This window comes from Larimichthys crocea, chromosome XVII, assembly GCF_000972845.2.
Source record: "Larimichthys crocea isolate SSNF chromosome XVII, L_crocea_2.0, whole genome shotgun sequence".
NCBI classification, from domain to species: Eukaryota; Metazoa; Chordata; class Actinopteri; family Sciaenidae; genus Larimichthys; species Larimichthys crocea.
The window spans coordinates 894,590-909,705 of NC_040027.1; the positions used below are offsets into that span (position 1 = coordinate 894,590).

The 15,116-nt window shown below is 39.2% G+C and overlaps 2 protein-coding genes across 5 annotated transcripts in view; one reads left to right on the forward strand and one right to left on the reverse strand.

Annotated features, from left to right (window-relative positions):
- The window catches only part of acsbg2 (acyl-CoA synthetase bubblegum family member 2), a 22,701-nt gene extending 12,427 nt beyond the window's left edge, over positions 1 to 10,274 (reverse strand). Inside the window, exons 1-3 of one of the 2 annotated variants that reach the window (XM_010734479.3) lie at positions 10,138 to 10,274; positions 9,772 to 9,808; positions 6,924 to 7,049 (exon numbers count right to left, since the gene is read on the reverse strand). Coding sequence is in view for 1 of the 2 variants with exons in the window: in XM_010734478.3 (XP_010732780.1) it covers positions 3,003 to 3,009 (7 nt within the window). In the remaining variant the exon portion in view is untranslated. Of the gene's footprint in view, positions 1 to 3,002; positions 3,202 to 6,923; positions 7,050 to 9,771; positions 9,809 to 10,137 lie in introns of those variants that run through there. The other variant, XM_010734478.3, reaches the window with a different exon arrangement.
- Positions 9,707 to 15,116, forward strand: part of rfx2 (regulatory factor X, 2 (influences HLA class II expression)) — a 25,493-nt gene continuing 20,083 nt past the window's right edge. The window contains exon 1 of one of the 3 annotated variants that reach the window (XM_010734481.3): positions 9,707 to 9,881. The gene's annotated coding sequence lies outside the window, so the exon portion shown is untranslated. Of the gene's footprint in view, positions 9,882 to 10,212; positions 10,351 to 15,116 lie in introns of those variants that run through there. The other 2 variants (XM_027290339.1, XM_019277394.2) reach the window with 2 other exon arrangements.

A 15,116-nucleotide genomic window follows, 5' to 3' on the forward strand; every position in this document is an offset into this window, starting at 1 on the left:
TGACAAAATTTGGTTGTATGGCAACAGTGCGAGGACCATATGGAGTTGAGCTAACACTGAGATAACATTGTCTTGCTGCGATGAATAGATTGCCTTTTATTGCCGTTCTTGGTAAACATAACACCCTTTAAAAAAAAAAGTCCCATTGCTCTGCCCAATCAAAATCCATTTAAAGTACCACGTACATACAACTTTTTGTCAAAGACAGACAAAGCAATGGGCCCTGCATCATTTTCCTGTGTTAGTGTGTAAAATGAGATCAGAGTTGGAGTTGGAGGGAGAATCCTTTCATGCTTTTGCCATTACCTCATAGCAGGAAACGCATCAAGGCCTCCTAAACAATAAACCTTCACCCCACGGCCACCATCCAACCCCACACCTCCGTGACGCTCCCTCTCATTCAAGCCCCCTCTTTGGTCTGAGCTTCTGCTGCCGCCTGTTTATTTAAGTGAGCTGAAAACACATACCAGCGGCTTCGTCTGCCTATTGTGGCAGCAGCCTATCATGACTCCACTGTCAGGGATAATTGAGCTCGGACAAGTGGAAAAAAAACCCCCAAAAAAACACAGGCTCCAGTGAGGTCAGAGAACAGGAACGAAAATATTTTCCATCAGGCTGAAGAGTTTTGACACATATCCGCCAAACACGCCTTCCAAAAAAACTACAAAAACAGGTTAAGTGGAAATGTATCCATCTGTTTATCTAAAATGGAAGAACATAAATTGACGGCATTCCTGATTTTTTTTGGCATCAGCAGCCATCACCTCAAAACACCACCGTTGTAAAAGAAAATCAATTCTTCTTCAGTCAGATAGCGAGCAGTCAGCTGACCCTAAGGGCATTTTGTAATTTTATGAGTCCCACGGTGGCCAGAAGGTTTCGCAGCCAAGACGAACAAATGTCACGACCCTGCAAAGCAACCATTTTACTTCAGGTCGGACTTCCAATACAGCTGCAGATTCCTCTAGGACACAGCTGGGAGTGGATGTGGGTTTCCAGCAGCATTAATATGGAGTTGAGGGTGGGGGCAGCAAGATGAACTGATGGGGTATGGTTTGACATTTCAACCCCCCTCCTCCTCCTCCTATTTCTCTTTTGGCTCTTTCATTGTTTCGGTCAGAGGATGGGACAGCTGAAGGATGTGACACTGATCTTGAGAAAAGGTTCAGTCGCTTTCACCCTCCAAGTCTGGATGAATATAGCTTTAAATATCATGCTGGGAAAAAACCCCAAGGCTATTTCTTCCTTACCCCTTCTTTATTTCTCCTTTTGGTTTGATGAACCATCATCACATGAGCACATCACGTTTAGATCACGTATTAAAGCTGAAGATTACTGCCTCTCATTTAGCTCCATGGTGACAAAAATAAAATCTTCTTCATTCTGGTGTGGTTAACTCACTTTCACTTGTCATGATCTATTTCCTGAAATCTTTTAATGGTTTACTGGTATCACCCATGGGTTTTATTTGTGAGCTTTCCCACTTCACTTTTTCACTCTCGAGCAAACCTATGGTCTCTTGGGAAGGGCATGCAGGGAATAGGCTGCAGCTAATGATTATTTCCAGTGTAGATCAGTGATGGCTTATCTAACGTTTATATAGAGATCATGATCTAAGGTGTCCATGGTGTCTCTTTACTTGTTTCCAAACTTCACATAATCTTATTGAAAAACTGATTTGAGAACAAGATTGGATGATTAGGTCTGCAAGGCATTTCCAAATGAGAAAAAGAAATCGCAATTTAGATTGTGGATTGTGTGATTGCTATTAAATAGATTGGGATGTTATTATTGGACTAGGTCAGCCACCACGAGTACAGATCTATTTATTGTTTTGTCTACGAAATGTGTCAAATTAAAAATGGCCTTCACAGTTTGCACAGAAACCAAGGTGACACCTTGAAAAGTCTTAAATTTAAACAGAGAAAGACAACTCAAACTGTGAACCGATTATCAAAACAGCTGGACAGGAGGAAGTATTATTTGCATCCCTGCTTGCATTTCCTTGTCATGTGGCAACCTAACTAAAGCCCCGCATGAACGATCTGCTGGATTTAAGCACTGCGCAAACTGACATCATTATTGCAACCGTATTCATGCAATCAGGAGAGGATTATGAATGCAGAGCAAGCTGTTCGATCCAGAAAATGCAACAGTTGCAAACACTTGTTTGTTTGATATGATTAATGTGGTAGGTGTCCATCACAACCTCATCATCAAGCAAAAACATGAATGCTTCAGACCAAACACGGGACACCCCCCCAAAAAACACAACGCAGCCATGCCTGTAAACTTCAGTTATGTTAATCCCCTGTCAAACAGACCAGACTGAACCCCACCCCTCCCTTCAGCTTTGTCTTTCTGCTCTCATGCATCACCTCCTCTTGTCCACGATAACATCCACCTCCACCTCCACCTCCACCTCGTCTCTCTGGCCCTGATGTTGTCGCTGAAAACAGCGAGATCAACTGTTTGCTCTATCAATACCTCGATCCTCTGATCGATCCACGTCAACATTAAACCAGTCTGCTGCCTCTCAGAAGCAGACTGGGCGTGATCCTCAGCATCCTCATTAAAAAACAGCCAAGCCTAACATTTTGATCCACTGCTGCACAATTCAATTACACAAAAATGGGGCAAGGCTTTGAATACATCTCTTTCATGGTAGATCTACTTTAAATCTGGTGGATGGGTTACACCCTTTTCAAAGAAGGCAAGGTGACTGAGACATACGGTCCATGAAATACATGTTAAATTCATGTGAAAAGCAGAAAAATCAGGCTAAAAATGAGCTCCATTTAAACTACAAATACAGCCAAATGATAAGTAGGACTATGACACAACATATGAGGATTTAACTGATCTTAATTCATATTAAATCAACAGTAACACACACATGCAAGCTGCTTTCTCATTCATCACTACCAACCGGTTTCCTGTCTAATCTGTCTAAGTGAAATCTCTTTCTACCTGACACACACGTGTAAATCTGAGGTACTCACGTTTCATTACTGGAGACTAATTCTTCCCCCGGTTTGTATCGAAGCTTCAAGTCCACTTTTTCTCTCCCTCTGTCTTATAAGATGCTCTATTTGCCGCTAAGCACGCCGAAATCCGCCAGCCAACCACGGTTTCTACAACTCGAGCAGGGTATCATTCATTTTCAAACAGGAGCCGGCTCGGGTTTGTCCCTCCCCCTGAAAACCCCACCCAGACAGGCCGGCCAGCTTCCTCCACGCACCCCTCCATCATCCCGGAGCAAGCTGATTGGCTGAAACTGCTCACACCACAAGACCCATTTTCCATATAAGGTCACGCAAACCAAATGAGTAAGATAAAGAGGGAGGGGAGGCTGCGCACACACACACACACACACACACACACACGCTTGCATATATAAACTCTTGAGAGATGATGCTATGAAACTGAAACCCATCCCCCTACAGAGATACTCGCACACACACACACACACACACACACACACACTCACACACACACTCAAAACACACGTTGCAGATATGCAGGCTGAGGTTACTCCCGGACAAACGTTTCTCAGCAGAGATTGCAAGTGCAGCTGCGCTGGTTTTATGACTTTCCACTGACTGCAATCATTCTTATGTACAGTGCAAACACGCCCACATCCTGTGTCCTACATTATTAAAATACTACACGTTTATCTTCATTTATTTATTTATTGCATTTTTCACTATAGAATCGTCTGCAGATTATTTTCTCAATGAATCTACTCATTATTTTGTTAGAATATAGTGAAAATTTACATTGTTGTCCAAGGTGATTTTGTCTTATCCGATGAGCTGTCCAAATCCCAAATGATACTCCATTTACAATGACATGAAACAGACGAAAACAGCAAATTGGACACAGTGGTAAAGCAAATTTTGGCATTTAATCCATCATCAAAATAGCTAAAATTTAATTTTGATGGTTTATATTTATCATAATTATTTTAGCTCTTCTCACACTCACTATACTACCCCCAATATATGCTCTATACATATGATGATCTCATGGAATACGATGCACATGTTTAGATTAAATCACTCAACTGCTTAGACAATTAGAGCTGAAACAATTAATCAATTAGTGGACTGAAAAGAAAAATAATCAACAAATATTGGGTGAATAGTTCTTAGTTGCTAAAGCAAATATGTAATTTCAAGGTTTCAAATGTAAGAATTTGCTGCTTTTTCTTGTGTTAAATTACACTTAACTGATTTGGTGGTGTGGCGTATTTAAAATGGTTAACAGAAAATAGCTCCACTTACAGGTGGCCTAAAAGTGCCCTTGACCTCCTCAGTAGAATCAGACTGTGCTTGTATTGGGCAGCTTCCAGGTATGAATGTGCAACCATGTTGTAATTTAATCAGGGTATACCCGAAAAAGAGAGCATTGCTCTCAGTGAAACTCTCCTGAATAAATAAAAGGTTACGAAACAGCTGAAACAGTAATGATCTACGGATGTAATATTTAATGCGGCAGTCTCTGCACTACTTTTACTTTTGACATCAATGCAGGACTTTAATTTGTGGTATTGACATTTAAGTAAAGGATCTGAATACTTGCTCTACGCCTGCAAAATGATAATGTCAAGTAATGAATAATAAAGCTTCTAATCAAAATAAAAACAATGCTGTGTGCAGTAATAAATACATCTAAACAAGCCAGTCACTGCAGCAACCTAGAAGTCTCTCCTGACTAACTGCATTTTGCAGTGACTCACGTTTGCAAACCTAATTTTAGCTCTCAGACAAAAAATCAAAGCTGTCAGCCTATTGATACAGCTTGACAGGCAATCCTGTACTTCTTGTTCTCTTGAGCTGTGACCTGATACACAGGGTACTAAAACAAAGACAGCAGCTCTTAAGAGGAAACAAGAAAAACCGAACTTCATGAACTGACTATAGCAGAAATGTTTGCTCTTAGCAAACACAATACTTCTAATACTACTACTATGAGCATACAGGCATGAAAAAAAAGGTCATGACCCCTCATAAACTTGCCTGTCTCTGAGAGATTCACAGATATGAAATAATTTACCTAATTCTGTAGGTAAATCCAAATGAGTCAGCACTGACACACAGAAAAAAAATCATTAATCAAACACTCAAGCAGCCGCAGAGGTTAAAAAAACTCAGTCTCACTGGTGGATTAGAAATGGAATTTCCTTTACACAATTTCCCCTAAACTCCCGCCTCCGCCGTTCAAAAGGTTGGGTAGTTCAAGTAGAGGAAGCAGAAGCACATGTTTCCTTCCTTAAAGTATAAGATCTAAAAACAAGAAAAAATGTGTTGACTGTTAAAATGGGAAATGAACATTATTTTTATGCCACTACTTTTATGTATAATAAGGTTATTCCATGACAAAATGTTGAGAAAATACATTTATATAAACTTAATATGTAAAAGATGTGTCTGTATATGCACATGACATCAATTTAAACAGGTGTTTTCATTCTGTCTATTTTCATGTGGCTTCTCTCTGAAGATCGGTCTGAAAATAACCCACATGTGCAGATGCTCAAATGACTTCATGAAATGTGTGCCATCACTACCCAATAGAAAGATCAGGCTCAGCCAATTGCCACGAGAGACGAAAGCACAGACCCACCACACCACAGCATCACATGACAACCAGAAGCCAGCTGATCCAATCTACCCATGCGCAAATGCTGCAATGCTGCAGGATGTGTTTAGTGCTGATGCACCCTGCACTGAGGTTATTCTCAGTCAGTCACATCCTCTCTGTCATCCCACGCTCTGCTGAGGCTACTGAGGCAGTGCTATGAAATTATCTCTGGTGGAGAGTACTATACTTATATATATTTTAATTTTCTGTTTCATTATATCTCTACTCCACAATTCAACGGCAAATTTTTCTTACATGGGGAACACACTACCCAGCAGTTTATAAAGTAAAATACATATATGAAATATGCAGGTTGTATAAATAAATGAAAATTGGCTCAATATTTACAAACTGCAATATTAAAGTAATACAATAATACAATATACATTATGCTAAAATGGGCTACCTTGAAATATGAGAATTTTTACTTTTGGTATATTATGAAGCTAATACATTTGTATTTGATCAAATATCAAGCTTCAGTGATAAAATGTGCACAGGTTATTACGAATTAGATATTATAGTGAGATATAGAGGTTGTCTACTGAGCTAATGGAGATATTTCTCATCTCATCTACAAAGACAAAACTGTATGTTATGTGTTCATGACAAACATGAAAGTATATTGCAGTGGAAGTATTTAGATCTTCTATAGTAAAACTATACCCCAAAATCAATACCCCTCTGTGAAAACACTTAATAACATTATTAAAAGTAGAGATGTATTTGCCACAAAGATGTACTTAAATTACTTGAGATGCACAATGGCTTTTTTACTGTTCATTTATATTATTGGGTGGGATGTTATGAGCCTTAATATTGTCATAGGTGAGAATAATTTCAAGCATTTTATACTGTTTATACTGTTTAGTTTAATCCATGACAATGCATCACATTTTATATGGTGCTCAAGAGTTTTTAATATATAATCTCAGTGTGTAAACAGTAAATAAAATTACAGGACAATAAAATTATATTGTTGTTATCCAAAGACTAAAGGTCCCAGAAGAGACTGTTGTGACATGTTGAATGCTTAGTAATAATCTAAAAAAGACAGGATGTCTCAGTAGCTTAATGTGTTTCAAATTTAAGATATAAAGAGAAAACTTTTAGTAGATAAACCAAGAACAATAATTACCATATCTAGCTAACTGATACATAAAAATTAACACCTTACTAGATAAAGTTAGTAGTATGAAGCCTGATGCTGGACAGATGTTAAGATAGAGTACATAAGTACCAAATGTTGATAATAAACCAAAGGTAGCTTGACTTACCACAAGAAGAGACTCTTTGTTTTGGTGACTGTGAATGGTTGTGAGTGTGTCAGCGAATGAGCACTCCTCTTAATGGCAGAGGGTCACATCCATAGTGAGGTAGGTTGAACTGCTGCTCTGTGACACCTGTTTGAAACAGTCAGTTTTACAGCTTTAGTCTCCCCCCCTCAGTTATGTAAACTGTAAACACTGTTAAAACAGATATGTAGGCTATGTATTATTTATGTATGTTCATATATATATATATTACACATGTGTAAAGAAATTTAATTTATTAAATGGCTAACAAACAAAGATGCATTATTAAGGGAAATAAAACTAATAATATATGAGATGCCATAGTCTACCCACTGCCCTTCCTGGAAACAGAAGATACTGTCTCTAAATGTTTCATATTTTATTGTCCCAAAGGCAAAGACAGCATCATACCATCCTGGGATCACAGTACCTTATATATTAAGTATATGATAAATAAAATGTACATTTATAAGCGAGAAATCAAAATCAACAAAAAGGTAAAAATACATACAAAAAAACATTGTTATTAGAGACTCTGTTACTGCACCGCACTCTGCTTTGAAAACATCATTTGGACATGGTCTTATTAGCAAGAAACAAGGTAAAAGAGGTGTCTAATAAATGGATTTGAGAATATTTAGATATAAACTTCCATCTAAATATAAGATCGACTTATGTGATAATATGTGATGAGATTTAAGTTAAAAATAAAAATCTCTTTTGTGAATGCACCTCCACTAAAATATTTTGCGCATAAACTTTCTTCAATGAAGAAGTGCAACTGTTGACTGTAAAGCGAACATCTGTACTGTTCAGGCAAGGACAAAATGATTGAAGTCTGTGGTATTTTATACATTGTAAACCTGCTTTTGATTATCAAATATCATATCCATGGTTCTCAAACCAAAAGCCAAATGTCATTGTATTCATCTTACTCTCCTGTAAATTCAAAAGTGTCCAGTAGTCTAGTAATGCTGTGTTGCACAATTATGAGGACTAAGAGGCAGATTGAAAAAAGACGAAGCAGAAAAGGCAGAGCTGTCCTGGTATGGTCTGGTCATATCCTGCTCTCCACTATGGGTCAAAATTTTCCACGAGTGTCTTTCATTAGACCCATCTGCCTCTTAAACGCCCACTTTTTTTCAAACTCCTCCAGTGTGTAATGGAGAGCAAGAGCAGGCCAAGGCACTGATTATTATTTCAAACCAGTAAACTCCCTCCATTGCCACAGAAGGTATAATATAATCTCAAATATATTTCTAACTCTTTTCATAGGTTGAATATCTGAATATCTTATTTGTTTTAGCCTAAAAGCTGCCAAATTTAAATATATCTTGTTTAAAATATCTTGTTTAAAATACCGGAATAGCCTCATAAAATGCCCTCTGTGTTAGTCCTCAAAAAGCTCCAAATGTACTAAAGAAGAAGACATAATTTCAGTGTCCTCATTAGGCCCTTTCTTTCTTTGGTATTATATGAATCTTTTATCAGCCTCACTCTCCAACCCCCAAAATGCAAGATAATTAATAAATGAACACACATAAATGTGGATTGACAGCTGTTTTTTCTGTAATACCTAAAATTACAAAACAATATGTCCTCAGACAGCTGGCGAGGATTGGCCCAAGTTACCTGTAAGGTGCAGCTCCAGGAATTGACTTTTGATGAATTCATAATTTCTTATGTAAACTGACTAATGTTGAGCCAGTGTTTACATTGACAAATCATTATATTTATTACTGGGTAGCACACCTATTATTCTTTCACATTTTATCTACAGTATCTCAGAAAAGCATTTGTCTTCCTTTTATCAGGAAGACCTGACAAAGTAATCTGACACACTGTGGCCACCTTGTGTCACAATATAGACATATGCTGCCACCACGTGCTGAAGATATGAAATGCAGCAAGACAAGGCTGCTTGACTGCGCTCTTGCAAGAAGAAAAGGAAATAGAAGAAGAATATGTTTAAATAATTTATGTATAGGAGGCTTTTTTAAATTGAAAACGATTGTGTTAATAATTTAAAAAGATGAAATTATAAAATTGCTCAAAATCCCTGCAAATAGAAGAATAATGCTGTTTTACAAATATGTTGGGCCTCTGCCGCTTTCCTCTATCGGAACTTAAAGGTGCCATATTGCAGAAAGAGAGATCTCCATGTCTCCTTCGCTTGTAAAGCAGATCTAGATGCTATATTAATAATAGTGAACGTATCAAAATGCTTAATACACAGAAAATTGCATAAAGCCAAAAGTGTACCCCTTTGAACAAACCTCCACAACTTTCCGTAACCTTGTGATGTCACAAATATACAGTCACTGACTTTAGCCATGCTCCCATCACGGCGACAATGTGTTACCTGTAGTTGGCCTGATGGATATCAAAACTTTTTAAGTGTAACATATGGGAGCTTTAACTGTTGGAACAGCTGAATATCATCAAAGAAAGTGAGTAAATTATAAGGAGTTTAATGAAAAATATGATATTTTGTAGTTTTAACTCATTGTGACATAACTGAATTTGATACTTACAAATACGTGTGATACATACAATAAATCATAAACATAATGTATGTCAATATGAAAAGAGAAACCAAGATTACACTGAATTTATGTGAATTATATACCTTCACCGGTCCCCTATCTTAGACCGCCTCCTCGTGGTTCAAATCAGATTTACAGCTTCATTTTTAACTGGGCGTGGCTCGGGTCCCTTTGGCCCCTCCCTTGCATAGTGAGGGCCCTGACGTAGGCATTCGAGGGTAGCAACAGTTGCCTCGAGACCCCCTCGCGCCATAGTGACTGTAGCCGTGGAGACAGTTACTTACCAACGGGCGCAACACTCAGCAACAGCAGCAGCAGCATCTGGAAGTCACCGAGCGAGTGGGAGAGAGGGGAAAGAGAGCAGAGCCAGGTCAGAACTTTTCTCAAGGCAAAGGTGACTATATTTTTTACATAATTTAGACCGCGAATTCGTCTTAATGTAGAGAGAAGTGCTCCTGGGTCGAATGTGTTGCTAGCAGTGTTGGGTATTTTCCACAACATAACTTTCCCTTCTTTGTGGCATCCGCCCCAAGTTGAGAACGGCTTTCCACTCTCCATTTAACTGACGTTCATCTGTTGCTGACAACTGCTACTCGCACCCAAAGTCAGCTTAAGGGGGGGGAAATATCTCTTTCACCTCTGCTACTTACACTTTCTTTCAACAGTATCCACGGCGTCAGAGTTCCTCCAGCTCAACGTCGATTCAACATCACTTTCCACTTGTTGCTATGTTGTGCAGTGTGTGTGTCGAGTCGTGAACGCACTTCCAGCTTAATCCCAGCAGGATGGATGGTTAGGCTACCAGTCAAGCTACAGCTACATGCTAACTTAGACGACCAGCGGCGATGAGTGCGACTACAGTTGTGAGTTCAGCCGTTTGTCGCGTTGTTAACGGCGGCGTTGTCTCGTTCGCCACGGCGGGGACTAACTTCTTTGTTGGAGGGTCTTTAACCGTGTTCAAGCAGGTGGAAGTGGGGCTAGCTTTTAGCGTTAGCAACGTTGGTCCCCGGTGCTCAAACTGTAAGTAACGTCCGCTGCAAAGCGGGCGAGCAAGCGTGAACTCAGCAGGAGGACAACTTTCATTTCAGCACGCAGTTTTACCAGCTCCCTTTGGGCGGCTTTCGCCCAAAAAAAAATAATCGTAAAATGACTGAAAAACATATCACCGAGCACGGATATATTAACTTTTACCGACGATGTCTGCCAAACCTGCCGCTTCACCTCTGTCTCTATGTCAGGGGCAGGGTAAACTGTCAAGATGGACTAATCTCTGTTAATCAGATTATATAACGTTTGCTATTTTAACACAACAAAGTTGTTACTTTACAAAGTTTGAACGTTTTTCAATATTTCAGAAATGGCTTGAATAACTGGATATGTTACAGCTAGGTGGTGCTATGATGGTTCTGTTATAGTGCTGTCTTGTTTTTTACAGTCTTGTGAGAGAGATCAAGTCTACGAGTGCTGCTTTTATGTGATCTTGAAACTAGTAAATAGGATACTTTTAACTTTAAGGCATTCAACTTGATTCCTGTCCTCTCACTCAATTCATCACAAATAATTTACTAATCTTTTCAGTTTCATCTGTACTGTACTCATTGAACTGACCCAAAGTGTTTTCTGATAACCAAGTTTAATCAGCTTTATTGTTCAAGTGCCAGGTCTTATTTGGATTTGCTGTTTGACTATCAATCTGTGCTGTAGCGTTAATGAGAAACCAAGGAAAAGTAGACCCCCGATGATTTTAAATCCCCCCTTTTCATTCATTTTACAGTGTGACTGTGGCAGGTTTTCAGCACTTTGCTTACCTTTTTTAATCCTTTCGAGAGTCTGTCTCTTTTTGTCCCCAGAGATACATTAATTCTAATGAACAACCTATTCAGAGACAGCTGTCAAATGCTCGGTCATTTGTAATGTTTGCTATTGAAGCATCGGGAAGACTCTGTGTAGCATGAAAATTTCTCTAATTAATGCCTCGTCTGCTCGTTACGAGTTACAAACTTTCAAATGTGTATTTACATAAAGTATTCACCTCGTAAAAGAAGAGAGCTTAATGATTAATTTAAGGAGATGTATTATTGATGCAGCCGGATATCTATTTCCTTTTAGGTGAAAAGGGGTCAAAAAGCAGGTATGCATATGGTGTTATTAATCATAATTAATATCAAGGCTGCTTAATATATTAATGTATAGTGTTCATAGAGCTGAAGGGAAAGAACGGCATGCGCGTTAACAGAAGACTTGTTTATGAAGTGAGTGTGAGAGAATCTTAACTTTGATTGGTCAGACGACTCACCGCAGCTACAAAGAAAATAAAGAGATGACTGCGCTGAAACTCTGTGTGTAACCCCCACCAACCCCACCCCCCAATTTGAGCGTGACACTGTTATGTTTACATGGCAACTTGATATACAAATACACCCAAGTCATGGAAAGAAAGGGGATAGAGTAGGCCAGGGGGGTGAAATGTTATTCTTTTAAAAGTCAGTGTTTTTAATCAGGTTATTTTCATCTCCTTCTTTGTGGTGAGAGTGCATAGCTTTGGCTTGCAGAGGCAGGTCAGAAAGAAATGGTGCTGGGCGAGGGGAGTTAAAACAAAGCGCAGAGACGCTGGTGGTAGGAGAGTTATTTAGAAGTTTCTTACTGGCTTGTAAAGTACAGAAAATAAATGAGAATGTCAGTTTGAAATGGGAGGGAAAACATTTTTTTTCTTAGACGTTACTTGTTATCTGTCTGCATCCTGAATTTCAGCTTATGATCTCGCTTTTGTCCATTTCCATTTGCCTCTCTGGCCTGTGATTTACAGAACAGTGCACTCCTTCTCTTGCCTTCTTTTACACCATCTCTTGAGTTGCTAGTATGATTGTGCTTTGACCCAAGTGTGTCGTACAGTTCAGCTATCAATAGGACAGCTGCAGTGGTCTCTTGGGCAGGGGGTGACCTGACACAGCTTTTGGTCACATGTTCTGCGTGTGTGTGTGTGTGTGCGCGCACATACATGAGTGTGCTGTGCGTATGTGTGTTTGCTCATGCTGTATTTAGCTTATCTTGATGAGGCCTACTGTTGCCGTGGGGAGAAGTGCTCAGTCCAATAGCCTGCTACAGATATAGACATGGAGCTAGTGACTGCCATCAGTTTTGTCACTGCTGCTTACAGTTAATCATATTCATATATAGTTGCATTTACATCCTGCTGTGCTAACTGAACTGCATATTTCATTGTCTGATATTAACACAGTTTTAATGGGTTATCCCATAACTCCAGTCATAGGCATGTCAGGAAATCATAGAGCAAAGCAGAAGAGCTGAGAGGAGAATGCCTTGTGGGGCTTGTTAAGTGGAAAATAATAGTGCCATTTGTACACATGAAATGTTTCAGTTTCCTAATCCTAATTCCTTTATTTGTGAAGGGCTTTTCATTTAAAGTGATGTGCTGTTACTGTTTTATAAGAATCTGTTGAAAGGAAAACAGTTAAAGTGTCCTCATGACTCTCACATCACGTCTTCCAGCTACAAAGATTTTGGAAATCATTGTAGGCTTACGCTGCTAGGATACAAAGAAACAAATCTTGTCATACACCGAAAAAAAAAGTGCTGCCACTGATTGGCCCTTGCGCAGTGGCAACAAGTTTTAACTTGTTGTGAAATGAAATGTTTTTCAGTCCGTCTCTTCTGTCTGTGCGTGTGTCATCAGGAGCATTCTTAACATTCCACCTGTTTGTATCGTAGCTACACAACTGCTAATTAAATTTCCTGCCACAAACAGCAGACAAGGCAGTGACATTTGCATTACAATGCCCCCCCCTCCCTCCTCTTTCAGGCAGGAATAGTAGCAACCCCCCAACCTCTCCTCACTTTTGCTTTCTTTTGTAGCGTTTGAGGCTAGTTTGTTAAGAGATGTTTATTTGGCTTAAAAAAGAACCTCTGTCAGTGTAAACCTGTTACAGAGGAATTACCACAACCAAAACTAGGCATTTGGTGCAGTAGGATTTGAACAGATTTGTAAAGGAGTAGACCCAGAGAGTATTTTTGGATTTAATTTCTTGGGTCTAAAGCATTCAAAGTCTTTTAATTAGGGGTTTTGGTGTGGAACAATAGCAGAGGACGCCATTGTCACAGGTGGAAACAACCCTTTTTCGGCTTAGTGTTGTATGCCCTCATAGTGCAGCTCCTCAGATCCCATGCCTGATCCTTAAGAGCCCACTCTTTCACTCATTAACCTCAAAGAGAGAGAGAGAGAGCAAATGTTAATGTTGCAGTGTGCAATATGGGGCGTAATTTATCAGCAGCATTGTAGGCTAATTATTTTACGCGTAGGAATTAACAGCATTTGTGTTGCTTAACTAAAGAGTTGTAAATTGTATGCAGGGTGGTCTAGCTGTTGACTTTTCCCACTGACTAAGTAGTCAAACCTGGATTCTCATCTTGGAAAAGTAGAAACAAAAAAACAAAACAAAATAGAAGTCAAAGAAATAAATATCAACTAGATGAGGATTTGAACTTAAACTGCATCAGCAGACAGGATGTCAGCAGTATCCTGTCCTGTCATCACCCTTTCCATCTTGATGCAAATTGCCACGCAGGAACATTTTTTCAGATCTGTTAGTAATTTGATGGTTAATGATCTAGAAATGACACTGAAAAAGGTTTGCTAAATGAATGTGTGAATGCTACTGATATTATGTAACTCATAATTTTTAATATCTAAAACGTATTACTGGATCTGGCTGCTGGCTGCATAAAAGATAATTTAAAATCCAGAGCTCGCTCAGTGTCTGTGTGAAAGGTTGAACTAAATGGATTTGGATTGCACGCTGTTTTGACTAAAATAAGAGCTGCACTGTTAACATTGCACATTGCATGTTAAATCATTAATGTTAACACAGCATTGTATTGAACACATTAAGTGACATGTAACTGTAGTTAATGTAGCAGTATCAACGCAGTTGCCGACTCGACTCTTGTATGAATGGCAGATCACAACTGTGCTGTGACGGGTCAATTGCAGAGTGAACCCATGTTTAATATCCTATGTCTAATACAGGGTTTTTTCTGTCAAAGAGGTATTAAATACTTAAATCGAATACTGATGGCACAGTATTTACTGCATGAACAACAGACACTTGGATCTGTCTTAAACTTCAAGCATTAACTGATGACTCATTTTTTGTGTTAAGTATTAGTGCCTGTGAAAGCATACTGTACATACAGTATGGTGATTCTCAGTGTCATATCTGTGTAGAGCGAACCCTTGCCAAGAAAGCATACTCCTCCAACGCAACAAAACGCTTATCTCAAGTTCATCGGTCAAAAGTGAGGCAGTGCGCTGCCAGCATCCAAGTCTTCCTTGGAGAGTGTGATTTGCTAGGAAATAAAACCTCCACAGTCCACGGATTGGAAACACACCTATTTAAAAGAAGTGGGATCAGATTTAAAGAACATTAGTATGAGAGCTTCCTGTCTGCACTGAGTATTGTTCTAGTTCCACAGGATTGGATACAAGTCTGGGCTAGACTAAAACGTTAGATCTTGAGTTTGATTTAATGCAGTCAGTGTGAAGATTTTCGGAGAAACCACAACTTTGCCTGAGGCAAGGAGGCTTTGCTTACAGTGTTTGTCTGATTGTTAG